This window comes from Salvelinus alpinus, chromosome 14 (assembly GCF_045679555.1).
Source record: "Salvelinus alpinus chromosome 14, SLU_Salpinus.1, whole genome shotgun sequence".
NCBI lineage: Eukaryota > Metazoa > Chordata > Actinopteri > Salmoniformes > Salmonidae > Salvelinus > Salvelinus alpinus.
Window position 1 is genome coordinate 15369170 of NC_092099.1, and position 26578 is coordinate 15395747.

The 26578-nt window shown below is 40.7% G+C and overlaps 1 protein-coding gene across 4 annotated transcripts in view; it reads right to left on the minus strand.

Annotated features, from left to right (window-relative positions):
* Nucleotides 1–26578, minus strand: part of LOC139538500 (obg-like ATPase 1) — a 71412-nt gene that overhangs the window by 37366 nt on the left and 7468 nt on the right. For 3 of the 4 annotated variants that reach the window (XR_011667746.1, XM_071340620.1, XM_071340621.1), the window contains 4 exons: nucleotides 23399–23542; nucleotides 22372–22495; nucleotides 3010–3227; nucleotides 2438–2613 (listed from right to left, as the gene is read on the minus strand). Coding sequence is in view for 3 of the 4 variants with exons in the window: in XM_071340620.1 (XP_071196721.1) it covers nucleotides 2438–2613; nucleotides 3010–3227; nucleotides 22372–22495; nucleotides 23399–23465 (585 nt within the window). In the remaining variant the exon portion in view is untranslated. Of the gene's footprint in view, nucleotides 1–2437; nucleotides 2614–3009; nucleotides 3228–22371; nucleotides 22496–23398; nucleotides 23543–26578 lie in introns of those variants that run through there. The other variant, XM_071340625.1, reaches the window with a different exon arrangement.

Here is a 26578-nt window from a genome sequence, read left to right on the forward strand (position 1 = left end):
CTCTGGGCCTCCGTGCAGCACTCCTCTAACAGGCAGGTGTTAATAAAAGGCAAATAGATCCCACAGGGGTCAAACACATATGCCTGCCACCAGGAAACACTGCTGGGTGTCTTAGCTGCTGACTATTATTGTTTGTTAAGGGCAGGGAATTCTGGGATTCAGCTGAAAAAAAAGCAGTGAAACATTCTCCTTGTTCAATGTACATCGTGATCTCAAATGGATTTAAGTGACCATAACAAAACTATTGTAATATAAGTTTGAATAGCTTGCTATGTTGCGACATAATGCCTATAGTGTTTTACTATATAAAGACGTATTTTCTCGTGAGCCCACAATCAGTCAGTTGAATTCGTGCTGAAAAAATACATGCATGGTTCAATTGGCCGAGTATTCTCAGAAAAAGGCAGATGACATGGTTTCAATCACTCTTGAACTACCACCAGATATCGTGTCTATTTTGTAACAGGAATAATCAGGTCCAGTTACAAAACACCCCATGTTTGTCTCAGTACTATCAATATCCAATGCATCTTGCTAGCTATAGAATATTGAGTAACATAATATATATATATTTTTTTTTGTTGAGAAATGTGTATGATATGTCACACTACAGAAATGTAAAAAATATCTCTATTTAAAAATGTGTTAATTCAGAATTCAGGAGTATTTTCGAAAGAGAGAGGACTGATTGAGGAGCTCTGGGAAAACATGCGGCAGCTACGGAAATTAGTGCTTAATTCTAACTTCTCGATAATTACTCAGTAAGTGCCAAATCTCAGGATGTAATTACTGTTTAAGTTCATATAGTTACATGCTATTTACCTGGTTATTTTATGGTACTCCTGGCACTATAAAAGGACGTGATGCTAAACCATTTATTTATTTACATTAGTACCCATTTCCTGCAGTCAAATGACCAAATCGCATTCTATTGGCCTCATGCGTCCTGTTTTGTAATTAATAAACATTCTAATAAACATTCTATTTCTAAAGTTTTTTACAAATATCTTCTGTGATGTATATAAAATGTAATATTGGGATGCAACTCTATATCTGACATGGTACAGGTGTCTTCTTGTTATTAAGCCCATAACCATGTGTGTGAGGTATATACTTTTGTTTGAAAGTAGATTTGTTTAAGACTACCAAGAAACACTCTGTGTGACCCTGACTTAGCCCACTGCAGTAAATTAAGGAGAGTCATGGTATATAGTGGCAGAGGGTACTGCCTACATACCGAACCCTAAACCTGGACATAAATACAAGAATGAAGGATAATCTCAGTAACACGCCTTTTCTTTCCCCCCAAAATCAAACTCAGTTGAATGTGTCAAATACCAAATTCGGGCCTGTAAGAAATGCATTATATCCCCTGTAAAGCTCGCCAGAGCCGTTGATAAGGACCGCACTCTCACTTCTAAAGGCACCTTCTATAGATTTTGCTTGGAAAGGCACACACAACCTTTGACAAGTAATGCAGATCATTTTTATTCATTGCCTAAAATTGTCAGCAATTACGTGCGTCAGCGGCCACCTGCCTGGCCTGAATGGCTTGCCCGTCTGCCGGGCTGCTAAGGGGGATTACTCTGAGGGGGACCGACCGGCCAGGGCCCCTGCAGCAGGTGAAATGGCCCCGCTCGTTAGTGTAATGAGCGGTCAGACCCTCATGTGCCGGGGTTCTGAAATTGGGCACACCGCTCCCTCTGAAAGACCAGATTACCTCGCTTACTCACCCATTCTGCAAAGGGGTCATACTCACTCTGCCCTGCACACTGAGAGTACATGACACAGGCAGCATCACTGCCTGCATTCTGCTTCACTAGCGGTGGAGCACGCAATCAAAACAGAAGCGGAACTATAGCAGTAAATACTGCAGAGCTTCCTTTTAAGTCAATATCATTATGTCGTTTTGGCTCCACATGCATTTCAATATGATATACAGTGTATTTGGATGCCCTCTAATCTTACAGTCTATTCGGTTTCTCACTGCGGAAAACCGAAGAATGTTCTGTCAAAGCACATTCCAAACATTTATTGTATTCATATCTAGATGTGGGATTGTGGGTCACCCCTTGTATGGCCTCACCCAATTTCCAGAGACTGCTGTGGGTGCGAGAGCGCAGAGCGAGAGCTGTGCTGTGATTTGAGTACTACTTCAGATGAAAAGAGACTTGTGAAAACACTTTCATTAGCCCAGCACTGTGACCCAGGGTTAGCAGCTGAATACGTAAATCTCTATTAATGATTTCTACAGCAGAATACCCTGACCCCCGATCACTTTCAATCTCAGAAAAAGAAAGAAAAATGGGGCAGAGGGAGACCCAATGGGGGGAACAGAAAAATACATTTTTCCCATTGGCAGTGTGTGTGAGGGTTATTTTTTATGTTTTGCGTGCTGTGTGGGGGATGCCGTGGACATGCTGAGACACTGACTCACATATTCAGGTTTGAGTTTCTTGTCGCTTCCCCTCACGGCCACCTTTTCCAGCTTCTCCATAATGGGCCCGATCATCTCCTCATCCTTCAGTCTCAGCTCCTCATGGATGATCTCAATGTCCCTCACTGGGTCCACGTTGCCCTCCACGTGGACAATGTCCTCATCTGCAAACGCACCTTTAGAGTACAGCAACAGTATAACATCACTATAACACCCTACCACACACATAATTACTTAAACCTTTGCTGTAGCTACAGAGATTCACATGCATACACACACACACACACTTACATACATCCATACACACATACATACAGTACATAGATAAATACTGGTCAAAAGTTTGGACACACCTACTCATTCAATGATTTTTCTTTATTTGTACTATTTTCTACATTGTAGAATAATAGTGAAGACATCAAAACTATGAAATAACACATATGGAATCATGTTGTAACCCAAAAAGTGTTAAACAAATGAAAATATATTTATATTTGAGATTCTTCAAAGTAGCCACCCTTTGCCTTCAGGACAGCTTTGTACACTCTTGGCATTCTCTCAACCAGCTTCACCTTGAATGCTTTTCCAACAGTCTTGAAGGAGTTCCCACATATGCTGAGATCTTGTTGGCTGCTTTTCCTTCACTGTACGGTCCAACTCATCCCAAACCATCTCAATTGGGTTGTGGTCGGGAGATTGTGGAGGCCAGGTCATCTGATGCAGCACCCCATCACTCTCCTTCTTGGTCAAATAGCCCTTACACAGCCTGGAGGTGTGTTGGGTCCGTGTCCTGTTGAAAAACAAATGATAGTCCCAGTAAGCGCAAACCAGATGGGATGGCGTATTGCTGCAGAATGCTGTGGTAGCCATGTTGGTTAAGTGTGCCTTGAATTCTAAATAAATCACTGACAGTGTCACCAGCAAAGCACCCCCACACCATCAAACCTCCTCCTACATGCTTCACGGTGGGAACCACCGAGATCATCCGTTCACCTACTCTGCATCTCACAAAGACATGGTTGGAAAAAATTATCAAATTTGGACTCATCAGACCAAAGGACAGATTTCCACCAGTCTAATGTCCATTGCTCGCGTTTCTTGGCCCAAGCAAGTATTTTCTTATTATTAGTGTCCTTTAGTAGTGGTTTCTTTGCAGCAATTTGACCACGAAGGCCTGATTCACTCTGATGACTCCTTGCTGTCCCCAGTCCACCTGGTCATGCTGATGCTCCAGTTTGAACTGTTCTGCCTGCGGCTATGGAACCCTGACCTGTTCACTGGACATGCTACCTTGTCCCGGACCTGCTGTTTTGGACTCTCTCTCTACCGCACCTGCTGTCTCTAACTCTGAAAGATCGGCTATGAAAAGCCAACTGACATTTACTCCTGCTGCACCCTCTACAACCACTGTGATCATTATTATCTGACCCTGCTGGTCATTTATGAACGTTTGAACATCTTGGCCATGTTCTGTTATAATCTCCACCCAGCACAGCCAGAAAAGGATTGGCCACCCCTCAAAGCCTGGTTCCTCTCTATGTTTCTTCCTAGGTTCTGGCCTTTCTAGGGAGTTTTTCCTAGCCACCGTGCTTCTACATCTGCATTGCTTGCTGTTTGGGGTTTTAGGCTGGGTTTCTGTACAGTACTTTGTGACATCGACTTGTGTAAAAAGGGCTTCATAAATACATTTGATTGATTGATTGATTCGCGCAGTCTCCTCTGAACAGTTGATGTTGAGGTGTGTCTGTTACTTGAACTCTTTGAAGCATTTATTTGGGTTATCTCTAATGAACTTTTCCTCTGCAGCAGAGGTAACTCTGGGTCTTCCTTTCCTGTGGCGGTCCTCATGAGAGCCAGTAACAAACATAGCGCTTGATGGTTTTTGGGACTGCACTTGAAGAAACTTTCAAAGTTTTTGAAATGTTCCGGATTGACTGACCTTCATGTCTTAAAGTAATGATGGACTATCATTTCTCTTTTCTTATTTGAGCTGTTCTTGCCATAATATGGACTTGGTCTTTTACCAAATAGGGCTATCTTCTGTATACCACCCCCACATTCTCCCAACACAACTGATTGGCTCAAATGCATTTTAAGAAGGAAAGAAATTCCACAAATGTACGTTTAACAAGGCACACCTGTTAATTGAAATGCATTCCAGGTGACTACCTCATGAAGCTGGTTGAGAGATTGCCAAGAGTGTGCAAATCTGTCATCAATGCAAAGGGTGGCTACTTTGAAAAATCTCAAATCTCAAATAGATTTTGATTTGTTTAACACTTTTTTGGTTACTATATGATTCCATATGTGTTATTTCATAGTTTTGATGTCTTCACTATTATTCTACAATGTAGAAAATACAAAAAATAAAGAAAAACCTTGGAATGAGTAGGTGTGTCCAAACTTTTGACTGGTACTGTCCATGCACACATACATACACACATTCATACACATATTCATCAGTGTAGGTTGCTGAGGGGAGAACAGCTCATAATAATGGCCGGAATGGCGCACATGGAATGGCATCAAACACCTGGAAACCATGTGTTTGATGTCTTTGATACCATTCCACATATACCTCTCCAGCCATTACCATGAGCCCGTGCTCCCCAATTAAGTTGCCACCAACCTCCTGGGACATACTTACACACACACACACACACACACACACACACACACACACACACACACACACACACACACACACACACACACACACACACACACACACACACACACACACACACACACACACACACACACACACACACACACACACACACACACACACACCTGCTACATTGCACTATGGGTACCCAAAAATGATTACATTCTCAGGGGAAAAAATACATAAAATACTTCCACTTCAAAAAGCACAGTGGGTGATATAAGAAAACCATGCTAAATGTAACAGCCCATTCACAATACATTTGACTATTCTACACAACACATACTGTAAGCCAGCACATGTTTTGTAAGCACTACTATGACTCCTCAACTTGCAGAGTCATGGTAAATTCCTCTAACAGTTGTCGTTTCCTTACATGGAAAACATGAGCTCCTTGCCAACTTTAGTACCACAATATGTGAGTGTTGCCAAAGGCGTTTCTGTTTTTATTGTGCTGAGAAACAAAACTACTTTCTGTGCCAAAATGTAAATCTGTATGGTGTGTTGTAGCCAGTAATTCCGCTCTGGTCGAGCCTCTTAAAATGGTGAGGTGCAAACCAAACACAAACAGTTAAATAATGACCGCCTGGATATAAACATGTATCCATAACTTGTTAAAATGTTACTGGAAATAAGAGTACATATAAAATCGGGCCTTCCCTCTGCTAATCAATGCCCTACTTGCCATAGTATTGATGGTGATTAGATAATGAAGCACTTAACCACACAATTTAGGCAGCAACTGATGATGTCCTCCTTCTGATTCTGGAGAAGGGCTGAGGGTTCCGGCCACGGGGCTGGAAGGGAGGGGAAGGGGGGGGGGGAGTGAGGGTCATCTGTCAGATGGTGACTGACAACCCTTTAACACCAGCGAAGGGCACCTCTCTGGCCCACTATCCGCCATGTCATTAACTAGTGTCAGCACAGTGATCGTTATCATTCACCCAACTGGCAGCTGACAAGAATCACTCAAGGCTTCCTGGACATCCGGCTGATATATAAACCTGTTTTCTGAAAGTTTTACTTCTGTTTTACCATTAGCACAGGTAAAACACCATGTAACTAAATACAAAGATGCTCTTTCTGTGTATGTTTCAGCTCATTAGCATTAGCAGCTCATTCAGCTCACTACACATCTTCTACCTGGCAAGCATTAGCTATGAGATTACTTAGAAAATAATTAAAACAGTTTTAGTTAAGCACTGACATCTTTAGTTGCACGTACACTTTCCATTGTCACGATAATATGAAGCGTATCATCCCCCTGTGTGGTGGCTGTCAGGACACTGAAACTCAGGTTAGAAACATTGCTGTGTTGATGAATGACGCGCGCTGTGTTCGGCATCTGCGTGTTGGCGAAGACTTACTTAATTCAAACAGCACTCCTGGTTGAAGTGCTGACACCTCAGTGGAGAGGACTGTTGACAGTTGAGGCCCGGTGAGAAAGTTAGTCATTTGACTGATTCATGCCACTTATCATGGCTGTCATACTTCTGATTCTGAACAAGTTTCAACCATGATTCATGTTGGAAATATTGATTCATGGTGTGGACGGGGTTTTAATGGGCAATAGAACACCTCTGCAGTTTCCTAAGTTCTCCTCAACCTGATTTTTAAACAAATTCAGTGACGTGTGTTATATTTAAGCAATAAGGCACGAGGAGTTGTGGTCTGCCCAATATTCCACGGCTAGGGGCTGTTCTTATGCACAACGCAACTTGCCTATTGGCCATATACCACTAACCCCTGAGGTGCCTAATTGCTATTATAAACTGGTTACCAACGTAATTAGAGCAGTAAAAATAAATGTTTTGTCATACCCGTGGTACACGGTCTGATATACCACCGCTGTCAGCCAATCAACATTCAGGGATCAAACCACTCGGTTTATAATTGCCAGGTCGCAGTTGTAAATGAGAATTTGTTCTCAACTGGCCTACCTGGTTAATTAAAGGTGACATTTTTTAAATAAAAAAATGAGTAATAGGACTCTTATAGTTATTGTCTATCTGGTTTATATAAACATAAACATTTGTCAGTTCACTTAAGAAAGCAGTATGAAACAAGAATTTCATACTCTCTTTGGTAGACTTCATCAAGATTCCACCCACCCATCCACCCAGAATCCTCTCTATTCCAGATTATTGCCCAGCTGCAAGGACCATCACACCCCACTCCCTACTCCCCACCCTTCCCCTGGTAAGGGACAGTCCTGCACACAAAAAAAAGGCTGGGTTAAAAACAACCCAATTTGGGTAAATATTGGACAGAACACAAGTTGGGTTGTTTTGACCTAGCCAGTTAGGTCACAAACAACCCATTGTTTATTTAAAGTTGGGTTGTTGATGCTGGGTTATTGAGCTATGATCCACCGGGTCAGATCAGAAGACTGGAGGCGTGGCTTAGTAGGGGTGTGGCTTTCAGATAGTGATTTTTGGCCACCCACGAGAGTAAATGTAATTCCGGTTAATCTGTTCTGTTGTCTTGTCAACACATGCTAAGGTTGAGCATTGACACTTTTCTAGCTTTAATAAGGCTTACACAAGAGTATGAGTTTCATAAGTGCCTATGCATATCCCAATGTTGGGATGATTACCACTTTGTGATATTTAAATAATAATGCTATACATTTTATATTAAGGTATGAAATGTGCAGAAATATTGAAGGAACATTTTAATTTGCAGTGTACAAATTTAACATGAATGACATTTACTCTCACGGGTGCCTAAAAATAACTAACTAAAAGCCCGCCTTTGGATTACTTAAACATGGGTTAATTTAAAGATCAGTTGGGTTTTTATTAACTTTCATGCTGGGTATTCTTTTAATGTAATTCATAAGTAATTTCACATTTTTAAAAAATGTAATTCATAGGTTCTTTTTAGGAGGAGTGGGGTGTGGCTTACATATAGGTAGTTATGGCCACTTGTGAGAGTAAATGTCATTCCTGTTCATCATGTTATGTTTGTACACTGCAAACTTAAATTTCCCCTCAATATTTTTGCACATTTTAATGACATTATTATTTAAATATCACATCAAAATAGTAACTATCCCAACATTGGGATACACATAGGCACTTGAAGAACTCAACTTGTGTAAGCCTCAATTGGCTACAAAAGTGTGTTGACAATACAACAGAACAGATGAACCGGGATTACATTTACTCTCACCGGTGGCCAAAAATAACTATCTGAAAGCCACACCCTTACTAAGCCCCGCTCCTGATCTGACCCGGTGGATCATAACTCAATAACCCAACTGGCTGGATCAAAAATAACCCAATGTGTGTCCTGTACATTATTTACCCAGCTATGTGTTGTTTATAACCTAGCATTTTTTTTTGTGTGTTCCAGACTCCCTACTGTGCAGGGAATATCAAATCTCTGACTGACCAACAACACCCCTGCTCATCACTGGGAGTCTGAAAGTGGGAAAAAAATGAAACAATCAAGAGAAAGAGAAACAATCAGCAAATCCATTCTTTATGCGCTTGTTACACTGGCTTCTTCTGGCCCCTGACATTACACAACAGTATGTGGATTTTTTCAAATAAAACTAGCAATCTGCAACTGCTTACATCACCATTCAATCATTTTGAACTGTGTGATAGCGTGATGAGATCGACAACAAAATTACAGACGAACATGAAATCAAACTTTCCAGTCTCATTCAAGTCAACAGAAGCTCTACACTTTGGTGCAAGCTGTCATGATCATGCGCGTCGTCGTGTTCATGGTAAAATGAACTTATCCAATTACTCTTTGCCTAATCAGGCTGTTTTGGTTCCTCTCCTCTTCCAGAGGTACTCCACAGTATAAACAGTTCACTTACGCCACACAGAAAGAGGCCAATCAGTGGAATTATTGTTTTGCTGCTCCAATTTGCCAGCTCCCAGTTCTACACTGATTGGAATGAAAATGTGCTATTGTGTGCACGGTCCCTCCATGAACTTAAAGTGAAAATAATGCAATGTGAATCATTTGTGAGAGGCACAAATGTGCATACTGACAAAGGATTCTGATTTTTTGGGGGGGACGGATAAAACAATAGTGTTTGTGAGGGTTTATTGTTCTATAGGCTACATCTATAATATCCATTTGGTGGTTACCTAATACATTGTTGGAAAGGCTTTACATAAGTGATAACTAATTATAATAGCAATATTTTGATACAGTTAATCATTTAAATAATGCCCTCACAACAAAAGGACAAATACTATATCAAGAAAAAGCTATATTAAACCGAAGAACATAATACTAACTCATGATTAAACACACAGAATTCATAAATGGAGTGTGAATTTGGCCAATATGTGACTATCATCACGGCAAAAGAAAGAAGCTCCTCTGTCCTTCTAAGTTTAAGAACAGCTGATCCACTATCCCTTCAGTGATCTAAGACAGTCTTTACTGAACACTACATTGCAAAGTCATTTACTTTCATTTCCTCTAATTTCACATTTACATCACACCAGGCCCATTCAGGCCTTAGTAAGTGGGCTACTATCTATGCATGAGGAGAAAAAGAGAAGAAGAAAAAACAGGAGGGAAATCTCCACAATTAGGCCTTTAACGACTGGGTCTGGGTAGGCCTCTGTGAAGACAGCACTTATGAGACGGCGGCGCCACACAAAGCCACAAGCAAGACTGTAAAAAAAAGAGAGGGGGGGGGCTGGTTTTCAGGAGTCAAGCTTATCTTGCAATTAACGTTTTACTACTTCATTTCAAATACTGTATGTTTTGAAGAGACCATTACCAGGTGTGCCTTTATTGACAGAACAAAGGACGTTATCTTCTCAGAGCTTGTGGCTCAACACTGCCCTGATCTGAAGACGGCCGAGAGGAGTGGAGTCTGGGGAAGCCTTGCCTCAACATAGTCATGGGATAGGACCAGGGCTCTAAAGTGCGACGAATTTGGTTGCATATGCAACGAAATATTTTGCTGTGTGACCAGGAGTTTTATTTTGGGAGCACTGTGCGACTACGAAAAAATCTCCCAGATAATAATTGTTGTAATGATTAGGCTACGCTGTACCTTTGTTTCCGAGGGCCCTAGAAAAACAAGCGAGTGCAGATTCGTTAGCTCCATGGTTGCACCATTACTACAGCGAAAATGGCTTGCTTCTAGCCCAACCAGCCAGGTCAAAAGATCTGACTCATACCAGCGCAACATTTGTATCTTCCTATTGCGAGTCTCCAGGACCGCATTTTACATTCATAAACCATGTCGTGGGACGTTCTAAAACTACTCGCACGTCGACATTGTTAACCATTTGTTTCACATTCGTTTAGTGATGTTACCTCCTTGGCTAGCTAGCTAACAAACCTGGTAACTTTACCAGTATATCCAAACATTTGGGGGCACTGAAAAAAAGGAAATGGGATAGCTTCTTCAGGAGATCAATGATCGTAGATAGCAATGAATGAATGACAGATCTCTTGCATGTTGTCATCACAAACCTTTCATTTTTAAAGAGACGTATGATTTTCAATGTAATGCATCGATATAGGAAAATTGTGCTTTTACACAATGTAGAAACCTAATATTCCACATGACAGGTATTCATATCAACATTTTAGCTTTAAGTGATAATGACTGAGAAGGCGGTGTTTGGAGGATATATTGGCATGGGTGTTCTCGGGGGCCGGCAAACCGTTCCAATATATCCGCCAAACACCGGCTTCAATAGCATTATCACTTTTATACAATGTGTTACCAACATATTCAAATAATGATTGACATATTTTAATTAAAAACTTTATTTTGATGAATTTATTCATAGTATTTCATCCTTCCACAAGATATAGTCCTGACACAAATCTTCGGTTGCTACCCAAGCCAGCTGGTCGTTCGTTCTATCGGTTCGGTTGCTAGAGACGCGACCCAACCAATCAGTCTTTTTGTTCTGTATCTATGGACGCGAACCAGTCGTTCGTTCTAAATGTTCCATTGTCATACTGGCTGGCAACGTTCTTATCCCTTGCTTGCTAGCTAGCCAACTACGGCTAACTTACAGTCACATAAAAAAAAAAAAAAAAGCTGTTTTCTAGGGACATTTATTTGGACACATCTATAACAATGAGCTAATGAGGTATGATTTCCCATGGCATAGAAAATGTGCTCACTCATCAGGACACTGTTGTTCAGAGAAGCTAGCCAACAACACAGCTAACACAATTTCTTCAAACTGAAGCTGGAAAGACTGCAAACTACCTGCACTTCATTTCGTTTTACCTTTTTTGAATTGACATTTCTTTGTATACTGTATGCATAAAAATTATGCCAGCTGATTGTGCCAGCTGATTTTCAACACATTGAAAACTAAATGTTAGTCTAAAAGAAATGTGAGATAATGTCTAGATGCTTTTTATAGTGGAGATCAAATGTATAAATTGCTTGGCTGGGTTGATGAGACAGTGGATTGCGCATTCAGGATTAGACCCACCCATTGTATAATTTATAATAAACAAATGTATTTACAGTCTTACATATTAGTTTCTAGAGCAAAACATGTGCTTCAAAAGTAGCTTGAATTAATATAGGCCAATATAGGCTGTATCTCAACAGACATAAAAAATTACAAATAGGTATCAAATCAAATCAAACATTATTTGTCACATGCGCTGAATACAACAAGTGTAGACCTTACCGTGAAATGCTTACTTTCAAGCCCTTAACCAACAATGCAGTTCAAGAAAGAGGTAAATTAAGAAAACATTTACCAAATAAACTAAAGTAAAGAATTATTAAAAGTAACAATAAAACAACAATAACGAGGCTATATACAGGGGGTACCGGTACCGAGTCAATGTGCATGGCACAGGTTAATCGAGGTGGCGAGCAAGGTTTGTTACATCTCTAGTTCAAATCATTTGGCACTATAGTGGGTTCATTGTTTTTTTTTGTTTTTTCACCTTGTTTTTCCTCTGGGGTGCTGACATGTGAGCTTTCAATGAACCATGGTGACAACTGTTTCAAGAGGCCATATATATTCAGTTTGTAGAGGTGAAACACTTGAAAACATGCAGCTAGTTTGAGGGGCTGATGTCATTACTTTTCTGTCAAGTACAAAGACAAGGAGAGACAGGAAACAGATCAATACTGATCAAACTGACTACTCTGATGTTGCTACCTGGAGAGGCTATGTGGTCAACATAATTCAGTCAAATTACAGTATTCACTGGCTGCTAATTTCCTGTGCATGTTTTCACATGCGAGAGGGGGAAGAGCACATCTGAAGCGCTTGCATTCCTGGCCCAGCTTTTAAGATGTTCTATACAAACCTAGTACCGCAATTCTCCTGGTATTCAGAGCAGTAAAAGCTACTTTATGAGCCTGTCAGGAAAAGCACATTATGGCCACCTTCCCTGCATCAAAACACTGCCAACGCCGACATGATTATTTATGTTGATTCTGGGAATATCTTTTTATATATATATATATATCATGAAACAAGATGATAGCAGACTTTCATGTAGGACTCATCTCACTTCTTTTAGGTTATTTAGTTTCTCAACAGAGAGCAAAAACGGAAAATGCATCTGTATCTTACTTTTTTTTGTTAAGGACATCAGAAATGTTATGTTTGTATATTTCAAGTACGTCCTAATTTTTCCGACAAGATCCCACGTTTCAGAATTGATTGTAACAAAATGACATTGTTTCATCCTATGAATATTAGTCGGCTACCTCATAAGGTATCTCCCATTCCAATTTAAACTCAAGCCAACTGCAGTACTTCCAACCAAACCGATGTATCAAATGTGTATCCTTCCAGCAAATATTTTTGCCACTGAAAATGGTTACCAAAGTAAAGAGCTGACATCTGACTGGGAAGATAACCTCTCAGTCTAGTTGGTTATTTATGCAGCTGAAGAATTAATGTACAAGGGAGGCTCCAGATTTCATTAACTCTGATAGACAATAATGGTGTTCATTCCCTCTGTCATTTCTTTCAAGCCAGTGGGTCTGAGGGTGCCTTGATTGAAAGGAACCATCATATGCACATCACTGTTGTCTCACATCATTCAGAGAACAAACCTTTTTAGATCCTTAACTACCATAGCGGTGCTGATTGCACAGGCACCAGCAATTTCCTAACCAACCGCCACCTGAACAATGATGGGTACGGCTTTCAGACCCTCCAGCCTTTCAACGGTGAATCATTTCACAGTTTGGAACGAGATCTCCATAGCAACTCCTCTTTGAGGGGTTTAGAATCAACATCCAATAATTCTATGATCATCGGGCCCAGCCATTCCCAATGCTTCTTTTCACAGTGGACAGGGAAGGGGGGCAGGAGAAGGAAGCAGACAAATTCTACAGTCTATTTCAGGCAATTCATCCAGCAGCCCCATTAGAATTCAAAATATTTCGACCTTCAATCACCAAGCATGTTATCTGGAGCTGCTGTGATCTCCAGTCAAGATGGGTAGACGTTTTAGTCTAGTCAGCCACGATGAGTGGAGGTTGACAAAAACTCATTCATTCTGGCAGAATCAAAATGCTCTTTTAAACGGCGTGACAGTATATCTCAACACAGCCCACAAACACAAGGAGGATTCTGGTCTTCGCCAGTAAACAGAGCAAAATGCTGTGCATCCGCTCTGTCTCCAGGAAATCACATCACTCTGTACAACAGCAGACCATATAAATGCAGGGCCTCACACAACAACACACAGGCTGCATTTCTAAAATAAATGATTGTGCTCGTGCATAAAAATAACGTAACTTAACGCATCATTTATTTGCTCTGCAGATTAAACGCAATTCTGGAAAGGATGTAATCCTTTGATATCTGTAGAACACTTGGAAATGGGACTGGGGTCAATTCCATTTCAGGTAATATTTATTTTAATACTGGAAATAGTTTGGAGTATGCTCTAATGACTACTGAATACAAATCAACTTGTATTATAACTGCTCAATAAAGTTGTGACAAATGCTCATACATACAAAACACGAGTCTAGTTCAACATGAAGTGCCTCTCCAGCAATGTAAACAAAGACAAAACACAACCACTTCCAGTCTGTGCATTTTGTGGCTTATCCACTAAACAGTCATGTTTGTGAATGCAGTGTGACTAGCTACGAGGACACTACAGGGTGCTGTCAATTCATTATGCTTTCATCACGGTCGTTTCCTTTCCATCATAAACAGTATTTTACAATACCAGTGGATGATTCTGTCAGGCAGTCATTACCCAGGGAACATAGACACTAGTAGGGCCTAAATGTCAGAAGTAGGAAATATCGTTAAAAAATCTGAGAAATAACAGGGTGAGTTGTCATCCCCAGAGGTTCCTGTCTACAACATCTCTGTGAGTCACATGATCCCCCTCCATACCAACACCAGAGGGGCCTCCACAGGAAAGCCAGCGTACAGTCTCATACCCAGACCCCTTTGCCATCATTTGGCAGAAAATCAATGTAATGGGTAAATATGACCAGTATCTGAGTTGTTGACATCTTTATTTTTATTAAATTCAAATCAACATTTTCTTAAATTCAGAGTTTCAAGTTCAATGTTTTTATTCATCAAATTACAGACAGCAAACACTATATTATGACTGTAACCGATTCAATACTTTCTCAATATTTCCTCATGCTATGCTAAGCCTGTTTCTGCTGGTTTAAAGAGAATCTTGTTTAAACGCAGTAGTATGCAGGTGTTCAAGGCATTCAATTAAAGTGAGAAGAGTTAGAGCCAAGAAAAAGTGCTGCTTTCCAATTGATTGACAAAATCCAGTCTTTGTGGATGAATGTACTACAGTTTATACTACTGCTTTGGCTACGCACATTGAGAAAGACAAACACATGGATGAGAATGACTCACAACTATGTACAGTATCAGACTCTGGTAACAGACTATTCATAAGCATAAGATTTCTGATACTGCCTTCGACCTGCTCACGCAACGACTAGGGACTAGTCTGTGAGCATCCTCTTTCTTCAATAAGTAGCTGGAGATGAAACCAATGTGAATGAGGCCATGTGGGGAAGCATGCTTGCTGGTAAGGGACACAGGTGACTCAGTAGAGTCGGTGAGCAGGAACGAGTTTGTCTGTGTGTCTGTGTCTCAGGAAGAGGATCCAACAGTGTTCCAGTCACTGCAGAAGCACTCGGAGCACTTACCCTTCAAACTACTCCCTTATGAAATCTGGCCATTTAATAGAACCAGCTTTCAGGATGCCATAATGCCACTTAATAGTTTTTGGAAGGTTTCGTTAAAAGAAAATCCACTGTTTATACAGGCATAAAGTAGGCATGGTTTGAAATGGTAATGTTTTAGTCAAATATTAAATCTGTTTGGGATTCTTGTGACTGCTAGAGGAGATTCAAGACTGCTTGGGATTCAAGACTGCCAGAGGAGATTCTCTTTGATCAACTTGCAGTCTACAAATGATTTGTAATTGCTTTCTGGCCCCTCGAACATCCGCTCAACATCAGCTCAACATCCGCTCAACATCCGCTCAACATCCGCTCAACATCCGCTCAACATCAGCTCAACATCAGCTCAACATCCGCTCAACATCAGCTCAACATCAGCTCAACATCCGCTCAACATCAGCTCAACATCAGCTCAACATCCGCTCAACATCCGCTCAACATCAGCTCAACATCCGCTCAACATCCGCTCAACATCCGCTCAACATCAGCTCAACATCAGCTCAACATCCGCTCAACATCCGCTCAACATCAGCTCAACATCAGCTCAACATCCGCTCAACATCCGCTCAACATCAGCTCAACATCAGCTCAACATCAGCTCAACATCCGCTCAACATCCGCTCAACATCCGCTCAACATCCGCTCAACATCAGCTCAACATCCGCTCAACATCCGCTCAACATCCGCTCAACATCCGCTCAACATCCGCTCAACATCCGCTCAACATCCGCTCAACATCAGCTCAACATCCGCTCAACATCAGCTCAACATCCGCTCAACATCCGCTCAACATCCGCTCAACATCCGCTCAACATCAGCTCAACATCCGCTCAACATCAGCTCAACATCCGCTCAACATCCGCTCAACATCCGCTCAACATCAGCTCATCCACGGCTGAATCTAGTTGATGATCCCCGGTTTAGAACATAACCATGCACATCAATATACCAACAAGTTAATGATAGAGACATTTTAAAACTGCAATGTTTGACTATTAAAGGAAAACACAATTTAAATGTATCTTTTCCAGAATCTTCGGGTTAACAACAGAGGCAGTGTAGTTAAATCAAACTGGATTTCTATAGCAACTTGCAGCTGTTGGGCTAGAAAAGTGATGAATTTCAATTTAGACAATATCAACTGCAATTATGCTTTCCTTCTTATAGAGTAGAGTAGAGTGTTTGTAGAGCTGAAGCTGAAACCAGGAAGTGGTCTATACTGTCCAAGATCTAGCATCCTTCCTCTAAGTTCTGATAATATAGGGACAAATCACTACTGACAAGAATGTATCATTTAAACAAAATGAGAAAAATGTCAAAAATGTATTGTCTAGCGTAGTTTAGTCCCTCGTTTCCAAGGGAAACAATTGCATGTAGGCCTACATTCACAAAGGGTTTCCATAATGGCAACTGGGAATAAACCAAAAGTAAAAAAGTTCAGTTTTACGGCTGGTCTACTGTAGAGTATGGCTGAGATTTCCAAACCTCCCCCACTTCATTTGATCAGGATCAGGTCAACCAGTCAGGCACAGGTACATGCACTAACAAGCACACTATTGACACTCACTTAGGTTGAGCGCTAGCTCTGCCATGGAGCAGCAGCCTTTTGTAGGATGTTTGGAGAAACCCGTTTCTAATTTTCAGACACAAACATGCCATTCCAGACAAGAAAAAGTGTGCTCACCCCAACTGTATAATCAAGCAATATAAAAGAAGTGCCTGGAATATTGCAGCCTATACTGCCTGACACCAGATAAAACATTTATATAATTGCAAAACAAAACCAGCAATGTTTAATGGTTAACTTGTGGAACATACAGCTTAGTCTCTAAGGAGTCCACAGAGGGACAACAATGGTATGTCAAAACAGATCGTCGTAAAGTGACAGTAAAAGCACCAGCATAATCTCATCCTTATTTAGAAAGTCTGTTTTCTACACACAGACATAAAAGAGATGGTTTTGGTTTGAGGATCTGCTTCATTTTTTCTGTCACTATAAAAAAGCGAGCACATACAGTTGAAGTCGAAAGTTTACATACACCATAGCCAAATACATTTAAACTCAGTTTTTCACAATTCCTGACATTTAATCCTAGTAAAAAATTACTGTCTTAGGTTAGTTATGATCAACACTTTATTTTAAGAATGTAAAATGTCAGAATAATAGTAGAGAGAATGATTTATTTCAGCTTTTATTTCTTTCATCACATTTCCAATGGGTCAGAAGTTTACATACACTCAATTAGTATTTGGTAGCATTGCCTTTAAATAGTTTAACTTGGGTCAAACGTTTCAAGTAGCCTTCCACAACCTTCCCACAATAAGTTGGGTGAATTTTGACCCATTCCTCCTGACAGAGCTGGTGTAACTGAGTCAGGTTTGTAGGCCTTCTTGCTCACACACACTTTTTCAGTTCTGCCCACAACTTTTCTATAGGATTGAAGTCAGGGCTTTGTGATGGTCACTCCAATACCTTGACTTTGTTGTCCTTAAGCCATTTTGCCACAACTTTGGAAGTATGCTTGGGGTCATTGTCCATTTGGAAGACCCATTTGCGACCAAGCTTTATCTTCCTGACTGATGTCTTGAGATGTTGCTTCAATATATCCACATAATTTTCCTGCCTCATGATGCCATCTATTTTGTGTAGTGTACCAGTCCCTCCTGCAGCAAAGCACCCCCACAACATGATGCTGCCAGCCCTGTGCTTCACAGTTGGGATGGTGTTCTTCAGCTTGCATGCCTCCCCCTTTTTCCTACAAACATAACGATGGTCATTATGGCCAAACAGTTCTATTTTTGTTTCATCAGACCAGAGGACATTTCTCCAAGAAGTACGATCTTTGTCCCCATGTGCAGTTGCAAACCGTAGTCTGTCTTTTTTATGCCGGTTTCGGAGCAGTGGCTTCTTCCTTGCTGAGCGACCTTTCAGGTTATGTCGATATAGGACTCATTTTACTGTGGATATAGATACTTTTGTACATGTTTTCTCCAGCATTTTCACAAGGTCCTTTGCTGTTGTTATGGGATTGATTTGCACTTTTCACACCAAAGTACGTTCATCTCTAGGGGACAGAACGAGCGGTATGATGGCTGCATGGTCCCATGGTGCTTATACTTGCGTACCATTGTTTGTACAGATGAAGGTGGTACCTTCAGGCGTTTGGAAATTGCTCCCAAGGATGAACCAGACTTGTGGAGGTCTACAAAAAATGTTTTTGGAGGTCTTGGCTGATTTCTTTTGATTTTCCCATGATGTCAAGCAAAGAGACACTGAGTTTGAAGGTAGGCCTTGAAATACATCCACAGGGACACCTCCAATTGACTCAAATTATGTCAATTAGCCTATCAGAAGCTTCTAAAGCCATGACATCATCTTCTGGAATTTTCCAAGCTGTTTTAAGGCACAGTCAACTTAGTGTATGTAAACTTCTGACCCACTGGAATTGTGATACAGTGAATTATTAGTGAAATAATCTGTCTGTAAACAATTGTTGGAAAAATGACTTGTGTCATGCACAAAGTAGATGTCCTAACCGACTTGCCAAAACTATAGTTTGTTAACAAGAAATTTGTGGAGTGGTTGAAAAACAAGTTTTAATGACTCCAACCTAAGTGTATGTAAACTTCCGACTTCAACTGTACATACATTGTTAACAAACTATAGCTTTGGCAAGTCGGTTAGGACATCTACTTTGTGCATGACACAAGTAATTTTTCCAACAATTGTTTACAGACAGATTATTTCACTTATAATTCACTGTAATTCACTGAGTCCCCCCCTAATTTTTATGCAGATAAATTACTTTTTAGGGATAGTGAAACTATTCCGTGAAAGCTGAAAGGCCATTTCTGTAACACGGGTACAATTCAGCATTGTTGCTTTCAGTTTATCATGCCCACTAACTGCCTTTGTATTCCCAGTAAATACACAGATGTGAGTGCATCAGCAAAACAACCCCCACAAAATACTTCTCACTTGTCTGGCTCACTGTGGCAGCATAGAAATTACTTATAGGTCTCCCTCTGCCTGAAGTTCTTTTGTGCCTCTGACATCATCTTTGTCTTACACAATTAAAGTGTTACACGCTAGAATAATTTAAATTGCTGCTACTAAAATGGAGATGGAGGCTCGTATAAAAATAGCTGAATTTGTTTACTGATTGTATGCAGCTATTGACTTTCCCATTTTGTGAAAAGAGCTCTGATTAGTGACTGGGCTGTGGCAGGCAGAGTGGCCAAATGGACAGGGTTACAATACAGGCCATTTTCCTAATTGTTCCCAAGTTCTCTCTGCAAGGGATTACTATGTGGACAGTATAAGTGTGTCATTTCATTTCTGAGGCCATTTTCCAATAGCCTTTCAACTGACTCCTTGCGACAGACTGAGACTGCATGTCTAGAACTACCTCAAGACTCTGATGATTATCTCAAATGTGTTGCTTATGACATTTTCATATTTGAGCACATCCACGGAACAGTTATCACACTGCTGTATGGAACAGGTGGCAATGCTCTCAGACCAATTGTTGTTTGTCCTCTACATGGCTATTCTTTTTTCCTGTGATTAAGAAAACTCTCAGGAAGGGATTCGTTTTCTCTCCTCAAATATAGAGAAGGACGTCAAAACGCAGCCTCCTTTCCTTGTAAACAAACCATTGAAATATACTGTACAGTATCCAGTGGAGGTTACGGGATGACTTCCACGAAAGGGTGTGTTGGGTATGGAAGGATATCGTTTCCTTAGACAATTGGTCTGAGAGGAGGTTGTCAGCTTTTGTTGATGCAATGGAGGACCACCCACTGTAGGACCAACCACAACTAAGCTTTAGCAATGATTTACTCTGTAGGAGAAAGTAATGCAAGGTGAGATTTACCTACAGAGGATATGTTGTAACCGTCAATTTTGCCAATTGTCTCTGTGAAACCGCTGTTCTGGTGAGGTTGTACTGTTTATAACAGGTATTATGTTAACTTACATGTACTATATTGACGTTATATCACTACTAAAATGTGTGGTATTCAGTTTAAAGATACAGGTAGGCTTCCTGTGATGCTGTGCTGTCCCCTGTCTGTGGTTGCTTCAGGGAGAAGCAGCCGTGTTAATATTGGTCTTGTTCACTGGTTCCAGTCTAGGGGCCAATAGAGCATTGCCACTTCAAGCCATATCTCACAAGACACCGTTTAGAAAACATGCTTCCATTCTGCTGTGCGACTCAGCTGTTTTAAAAAGCTATTTGACTTTATGTCATCAGTTAGACCTTCCCAGAGGGTTATATCTGTAAACCATATGTCATGGCTGTCTCAGTCACCAAATCTCAACCCAATTGAACACTTATAGGAGATTCTGAGCCGGTGCCTGAGATAGCATTTTTCCACCACCATCAACAAAACACCAAGTGATCTAATTTCACGTAGATGAATGGTGTCGCATCCCTCCAATAGAGTTCCAGACACCTGTAGAATCTATGCCAAGGTGCATTGAATCTGTTCTGGCTCATGGTAGCCCAACGCCCTATTAAGACACTTTATGTGGGTGTTTCCTTTATTTTGGCAGTTACCTGTATTTTCAAGATGTTCTTATATGTTTTGCATCAATTGATATGTGCTTACAGTTGAAGTCGGAAGTTTACATACACCTTAGCCAAATACATTTAAACTCAGTTTTTCACAATAAACAATATCTTAAAGGGGAGGCTGAACCTTCTGATTTCGTCTCGGTTTCAATTCGCCTCATTAGGAAATGCGACTGAGAACGAGATTTGGGTTTTGGAGGTGTGCTTTGATGTGGGTGTCTCTTGTGTGTGTGTTCGAACATGGGAAGCATTTGTACTTTCACTCTGCCAAAACAGTTACCGTCAATCACCCTCCTATGTAACTTGAAACAGTCTAACCAGGTCTTGTGTCTGGAAGTATCCTAGACTAGCTAGCAAGCTAGCCAACTTCTTATGCCAATTAGCTTCAGCCGGCTGGTGTGCGACCGTGGCAAAATTGGTTTGGCTTTGGATAGCCTATCTGTGGGGGTAGTTAGGGACCGTCAATAAATGACATGATGTAAATAGAACAATACTTTCATGTTGCACACCGTTTAGTTGTTTAGATGTTTTCAATATTTGTATATGAATTTCTACAAATTATAATTGATTTGAGGCTTTTAAGTCATTGAAATTTGGAGCTATTTGAAATGTTAAAATATTGTCCCATATACATTGCGTAATTTACTGATGGTGCCTAACTAGCCCATAGGGATATCGAATGTCAAACCAAATTGACCATGGGCATTACGATCGGGTTGCATGCAGCTGCGGTCTGAATTGATGATTACTTGGGTGCTGCCAGTTGTGGGCAGGATTGAAATAAACCTAACCCGAGGAAAACTGTTACGGTACCATTCATTCCATGACATACTATTTTTTTCGAATTATCTCGCAAATCTTCGTTTTGGACAAGACCGACTTCATGACCAAAATGATCATATTTACACTTTGTAGTCAATTTTGACACTAGAATAAATGTTTCTGACTCATATCGATGCCACAAAAGGAGAAGTTGCTTATTACGTTATTCTTTAATCGTACTGTATTTTTGCCATACAGGCTACTTACCTTTGTTGTGCCCAACCATTATCAAACTGTGTCATTTTGGGATCAAGTTACAATAATCTGTGGTTACAGGAAGCCGCTAAAGACTTCCGTCTGAGTCTAGTTGTATTTCCCAACCACAGAGTAGTGAGCAGTGAGTCTACCAAACTAGGCACAGGCCCTTTCATTAACTTTTCTCTGATTCCAATTCAGAGAGAAACTCCCAATAGGAATGTGAGTTTTGGGTCTGGCTTCATCTGCTCTATTCCTGAATATTGTGTTTATCTTGGAACCCAGCAGACAGAACCATATAGGCCTCAGTAAAAAGCTCTGCCAACTGCTTTCAACAAGATTCTACAGCGAAGTATGAAGTACATTTTCAGTAATTGTTCTCTTTACTACCTCATTCTGGGCAGTGCATGTACATTGGGACACATTTCTAACCAGATGAAAAGCCTGTCATTTTAGACAGTGATATGCAGTGTGCTATAGCCTGGCAGGTGGGACTCACGTGTCATGTGGAAGATGCCATCGCAGGCACTGATGTGGGACAGGAAGGCGTTGCCCAGGCCCTGGGGAGCGTGAGCTCCCTTCACCAGTCCTGCTATGTCCACCACATTCAGGAAGGCCGGCACCTTGTTGCAGAACAGGTAGTGGGGATTAGTGTAGTGGAAAAGAAACAGAGGTTCTATAACTCAGTTTAATGTCTAATATAACCAACAAAATACAGAAAAGGACAACGTTTGGAAAGTGAAAGTGTTTCTCGGGTTTTACATATGAATCAATACTGCCAGAGGAGATTCTCTGTGATCAAACTTTCTTGTTTTCAATGGAAAATATATATACGTCTTTAAAATCATGTCTGGGGCATTAGCTGTCTATCGCTGACTAAGTGGTAGCCCTACGGGCCCATGGTTCTATCAGCCCTCCCACTTAATGCAGATAAAGGAGAAATAAAAACCAAGCAGCAGCCTGTACACCAACACCGGTTCTACACCTTAATCATCCTCCTACTGACAACAGAGGTATGTGCCATACCTTGATTCGTCATCAGGCTCCTACACTCTGGAATATATGGTTTGAGACACAAGAGCTGTGACTAAAGGGTGATAGGGTTTATGTCATATTAGTCCTAGCAGAGTCATAATGAATATTTTTTGCATTGCTCAGTGCTGAACATGTTATACAGTCGCTTTCGCAATACCATCAACCCCAGAGAGACAGAGAGACATTAATTCCCTGCTGTGATTTATGACCCTCTCTCACATCAAACCAATAGGATGGTCTAACCGCGCTCATAATGACATATGATAGCCAGCCACTGACACTTAAATGTTATAGCCTCTTACTTAAAAGACAAAATAACATGGAAACCTGCAGTTATCCTTATATGTATTGTAAAGGACTGGCAACTCAATGTCAACAAAATGTTTGTGTCTTTCATGTTGCAGTAGTGTACATTTGCGGTGGCCAATACATATTTGCCAGAGAGCCCAAGTCTGAAGTGTGAATAATACGTGAACAGTGAGACCCCATACCTGACAGGCTTGTGGAATTGGCACAGGAAATCATAGCGTTCATCTGGAATGGGCACTCGGCTTTCATTTGGGTCAATGGTGCAGAAGGGGAAATTCTCAGCTGCAGCTTGACTCTTTGTCAGTATGTTGAAAAAGGTTGACTTCCTAGAAAGAAAAACAGCAGAGAGGTCAACACATCCCAGAAACTGTTTGTGGATCCTGATGGCTTGAGGGTATGATGTTGGTTTATTCAAAGTCCTCAGCAAAGCCTGCAAGGCAGGAAGAACATTTCATCTCCACCATGGGAAAGAGGTCAATCTAATATATTGAACATTTGAGCTTCCAAATCATAAATGTCCTGATTGTAAAACATTAAGCCCATTTACAAGGTCAGATAATCCCATAATAGATCAATTGTGGTTGGAATCCAGGAGAAAATTAGGTTTCTGATAGATATGAGCTGTTGAATGGGGTCAGCCAAACATAGCCCCATGTCGTGCTCACTGAGAGGTTTCTGTTCCACAGCACAAGCACCTCAAGAGTGCTTCAGGTTGCACTGACTACCCAATGAATGCAAGTGTAATAACGGCAAGGCAGTTAAATATAATCCTGGACAGTTCTATCTTGGTCCCCTCACCTGATGCTCTCTGCATTTCAATGATTGGTTGGTTTAGACTCCAAAATCTACAAGACTCGAATTGCCTGGAGATTGCTGTGATGAAGCATGGATTCCTCACATATCGCAGGATTGTTCCATCTGTCATCGTAGATATTTCAAGGATGTTTGAGATCATCCTCAGAAATATACAATCTGCCTATGATTTACAATGGCATATGAGGATATTAGCGGAGCGCTTCCCCATGTCCCCAGACAAAGGGGATTGTATATAGTCAAAGAATATTTATGACTTGACCTTAATGTTAATGAAGACTGGTGTTATTCTGCCTACAGTGGTGGACAAAAACATGTCGCTTCAATCATCTCTCATGTTTGTATTCATCAGCTCATCACAGAGCATGAGGCCAATTGAACAACAGTGCTTGCCAGGTATGGTGGGGAGCAGGGTGAGGGCAGGGGTCATTGTGAAGCCCCAGGCTTGCTAATGTTTCATACAGGAGAGATTATTTCCAGTGGACACACATGCTACCATCTCTATCCCTGTACAGTGGAAATTACAGGAAAAAGCCAAATATCATAATGAGCGAGATGTTGCTGCTTGGCAGGCTTTAGGATTTGACAGCATGGTATCCTTTGTTGTATGTTTTTATCTGGGTAGAATCTTATAATACACACTCATCAATCAAAAGCCTTTTGTGGCTGTTTATTCTAATCTATTACACTTAAGAGTCAGTTGATATTCTGAATTATTGAATTAAATTTGGCTAATGTGATCCCAGACATTACTGGTGCAGGGTTCACGACCTTTGGGTTCACATGCACTGTACAGTGAAAGGTATACATACTCCTGCGTTCACAAGTCTAGTGAGAGCCTGAAATTAACTAGTCCAGGGGTTCTCAAAGTGGGGTCCGTACGCGTAGGAACTGCAGGGGGTCTATGGCCAGATCTCAAAATATATATATTTTTTAAAGTGAGGTCAACATTATTATTTATTTATATTTTGTTTTAATAATATTACTAAAAACAGCAGATTAAATACATTTTTGCCAAGGGATCCGTGGAATAAGTTTAGAGGGTGTAATACAATACAATGTAATTTTATTCATCTAGAATTTATGTTCTTAAAGGGCCAGTTCAGTCAAAAACTAGATTGTCTTGTGTTTTATATATATTTCCACACTATGAGGTTGAAATAATACTGGGAAATTGTGAAAATTATGATAATGCCCTTTTAACGAAAGAGCTGTTTTAAAACACAGCCTGAAATTTCTGCCTGTTTTGGTAGGATGGAAAATTAGTTAATATACCAATAAGAAAGAGAGTTCCAAACCTCTCTGCAAATAAAAGCTAATTTTCAGTTTTCTGAAGTCGGAAGTTTACATACACTTAGGTTGGAGTCATTAAAACTTGTTTTTCAACCACTCCACAAATTTCTTGTTAACAAACTATAGCTTTGGCAAGTCGGTTAGGACATCTACTTTGTGCATGACACAAGTAATTTTTCCAACAATTGTTTACAGACAGTATATTTCACTAATAATTCACTGTATCACAATTCCAGTGGGTCAGAAGTTTACATACACTAAGTTGACTGTGCCTTTAAACAGCTTGGAAAATTCCAGAAGATGATGTCATGGCTTTAGAAGCTTCTGATAGGCTAACTGACATCATTTGAGTCAATTGGAGGTGTACCTGTGGATGTATTTCAAGGCCTACCTTCAAACTCAGTGCCTCTTTGCTTGACATCATGGGAAAATCAAAAGAAATCAGCCAAGCCCTCAGAAAAAAATTGGAGACCTCCACAAGTCTGGTTCATCCTTGGGAGCAATTTCCAAACGCCTGAAGGTACCACCTTCATCTGTACAAACAATAGTATGCAAGTATAAACACCATGGGACCACGCAGCCATCATACCGCTCAGGGAAGGAGACGCGTTCTGTCTCCTAGAGATGAATGTACTTTGGTGCGAAAAGTACAAATCAATCCCTGAAAAACAGCAAAAGACCTTGTGAAAATGCTGGAGAAAACAGGTACAAAAGTATCTATATCCACAGTAAAACGAGTCCTACAGTGGGGAGAACAAGTATTTGATACACTGCCGATTTTGCAGGTTTTCCTACTTACAAAGCATGTAGAGGTCTGTAATTTTTATCATAGGTACACTTCAACTGTGAGAGACGGAATCTAAAACAAAAATCCAGAAAATCACATTGTATGATTTTTAAATAATTAATTTGCATTTTATTGCATGACATAAGTATTTGATCACCTACCAACCAGTAAGAATTCCGGCTCTCACAGACCTGTTAGTTTTTCTTTAAGAAGCCCTCCTGTTCTCCACTCATTACCTGTATTAACTGCACCTGTTTGAACTCGTTACCTGTATAAAAGACACCTGTCCACACACAATCAAACAGATTCCAACCTCTCCACAATGGCCAAGACCAGAGAGCTGTGTAAGGACATCAGGGATAAAATTGTAGACCTGCACAAGGCTGGGATGGGCTACAGGACAATAGGCAAGCAGCTTGGTGAGAAGGAAACAACTGTTGGCGCAATTATTAGAAAATGGAAGAAGTTC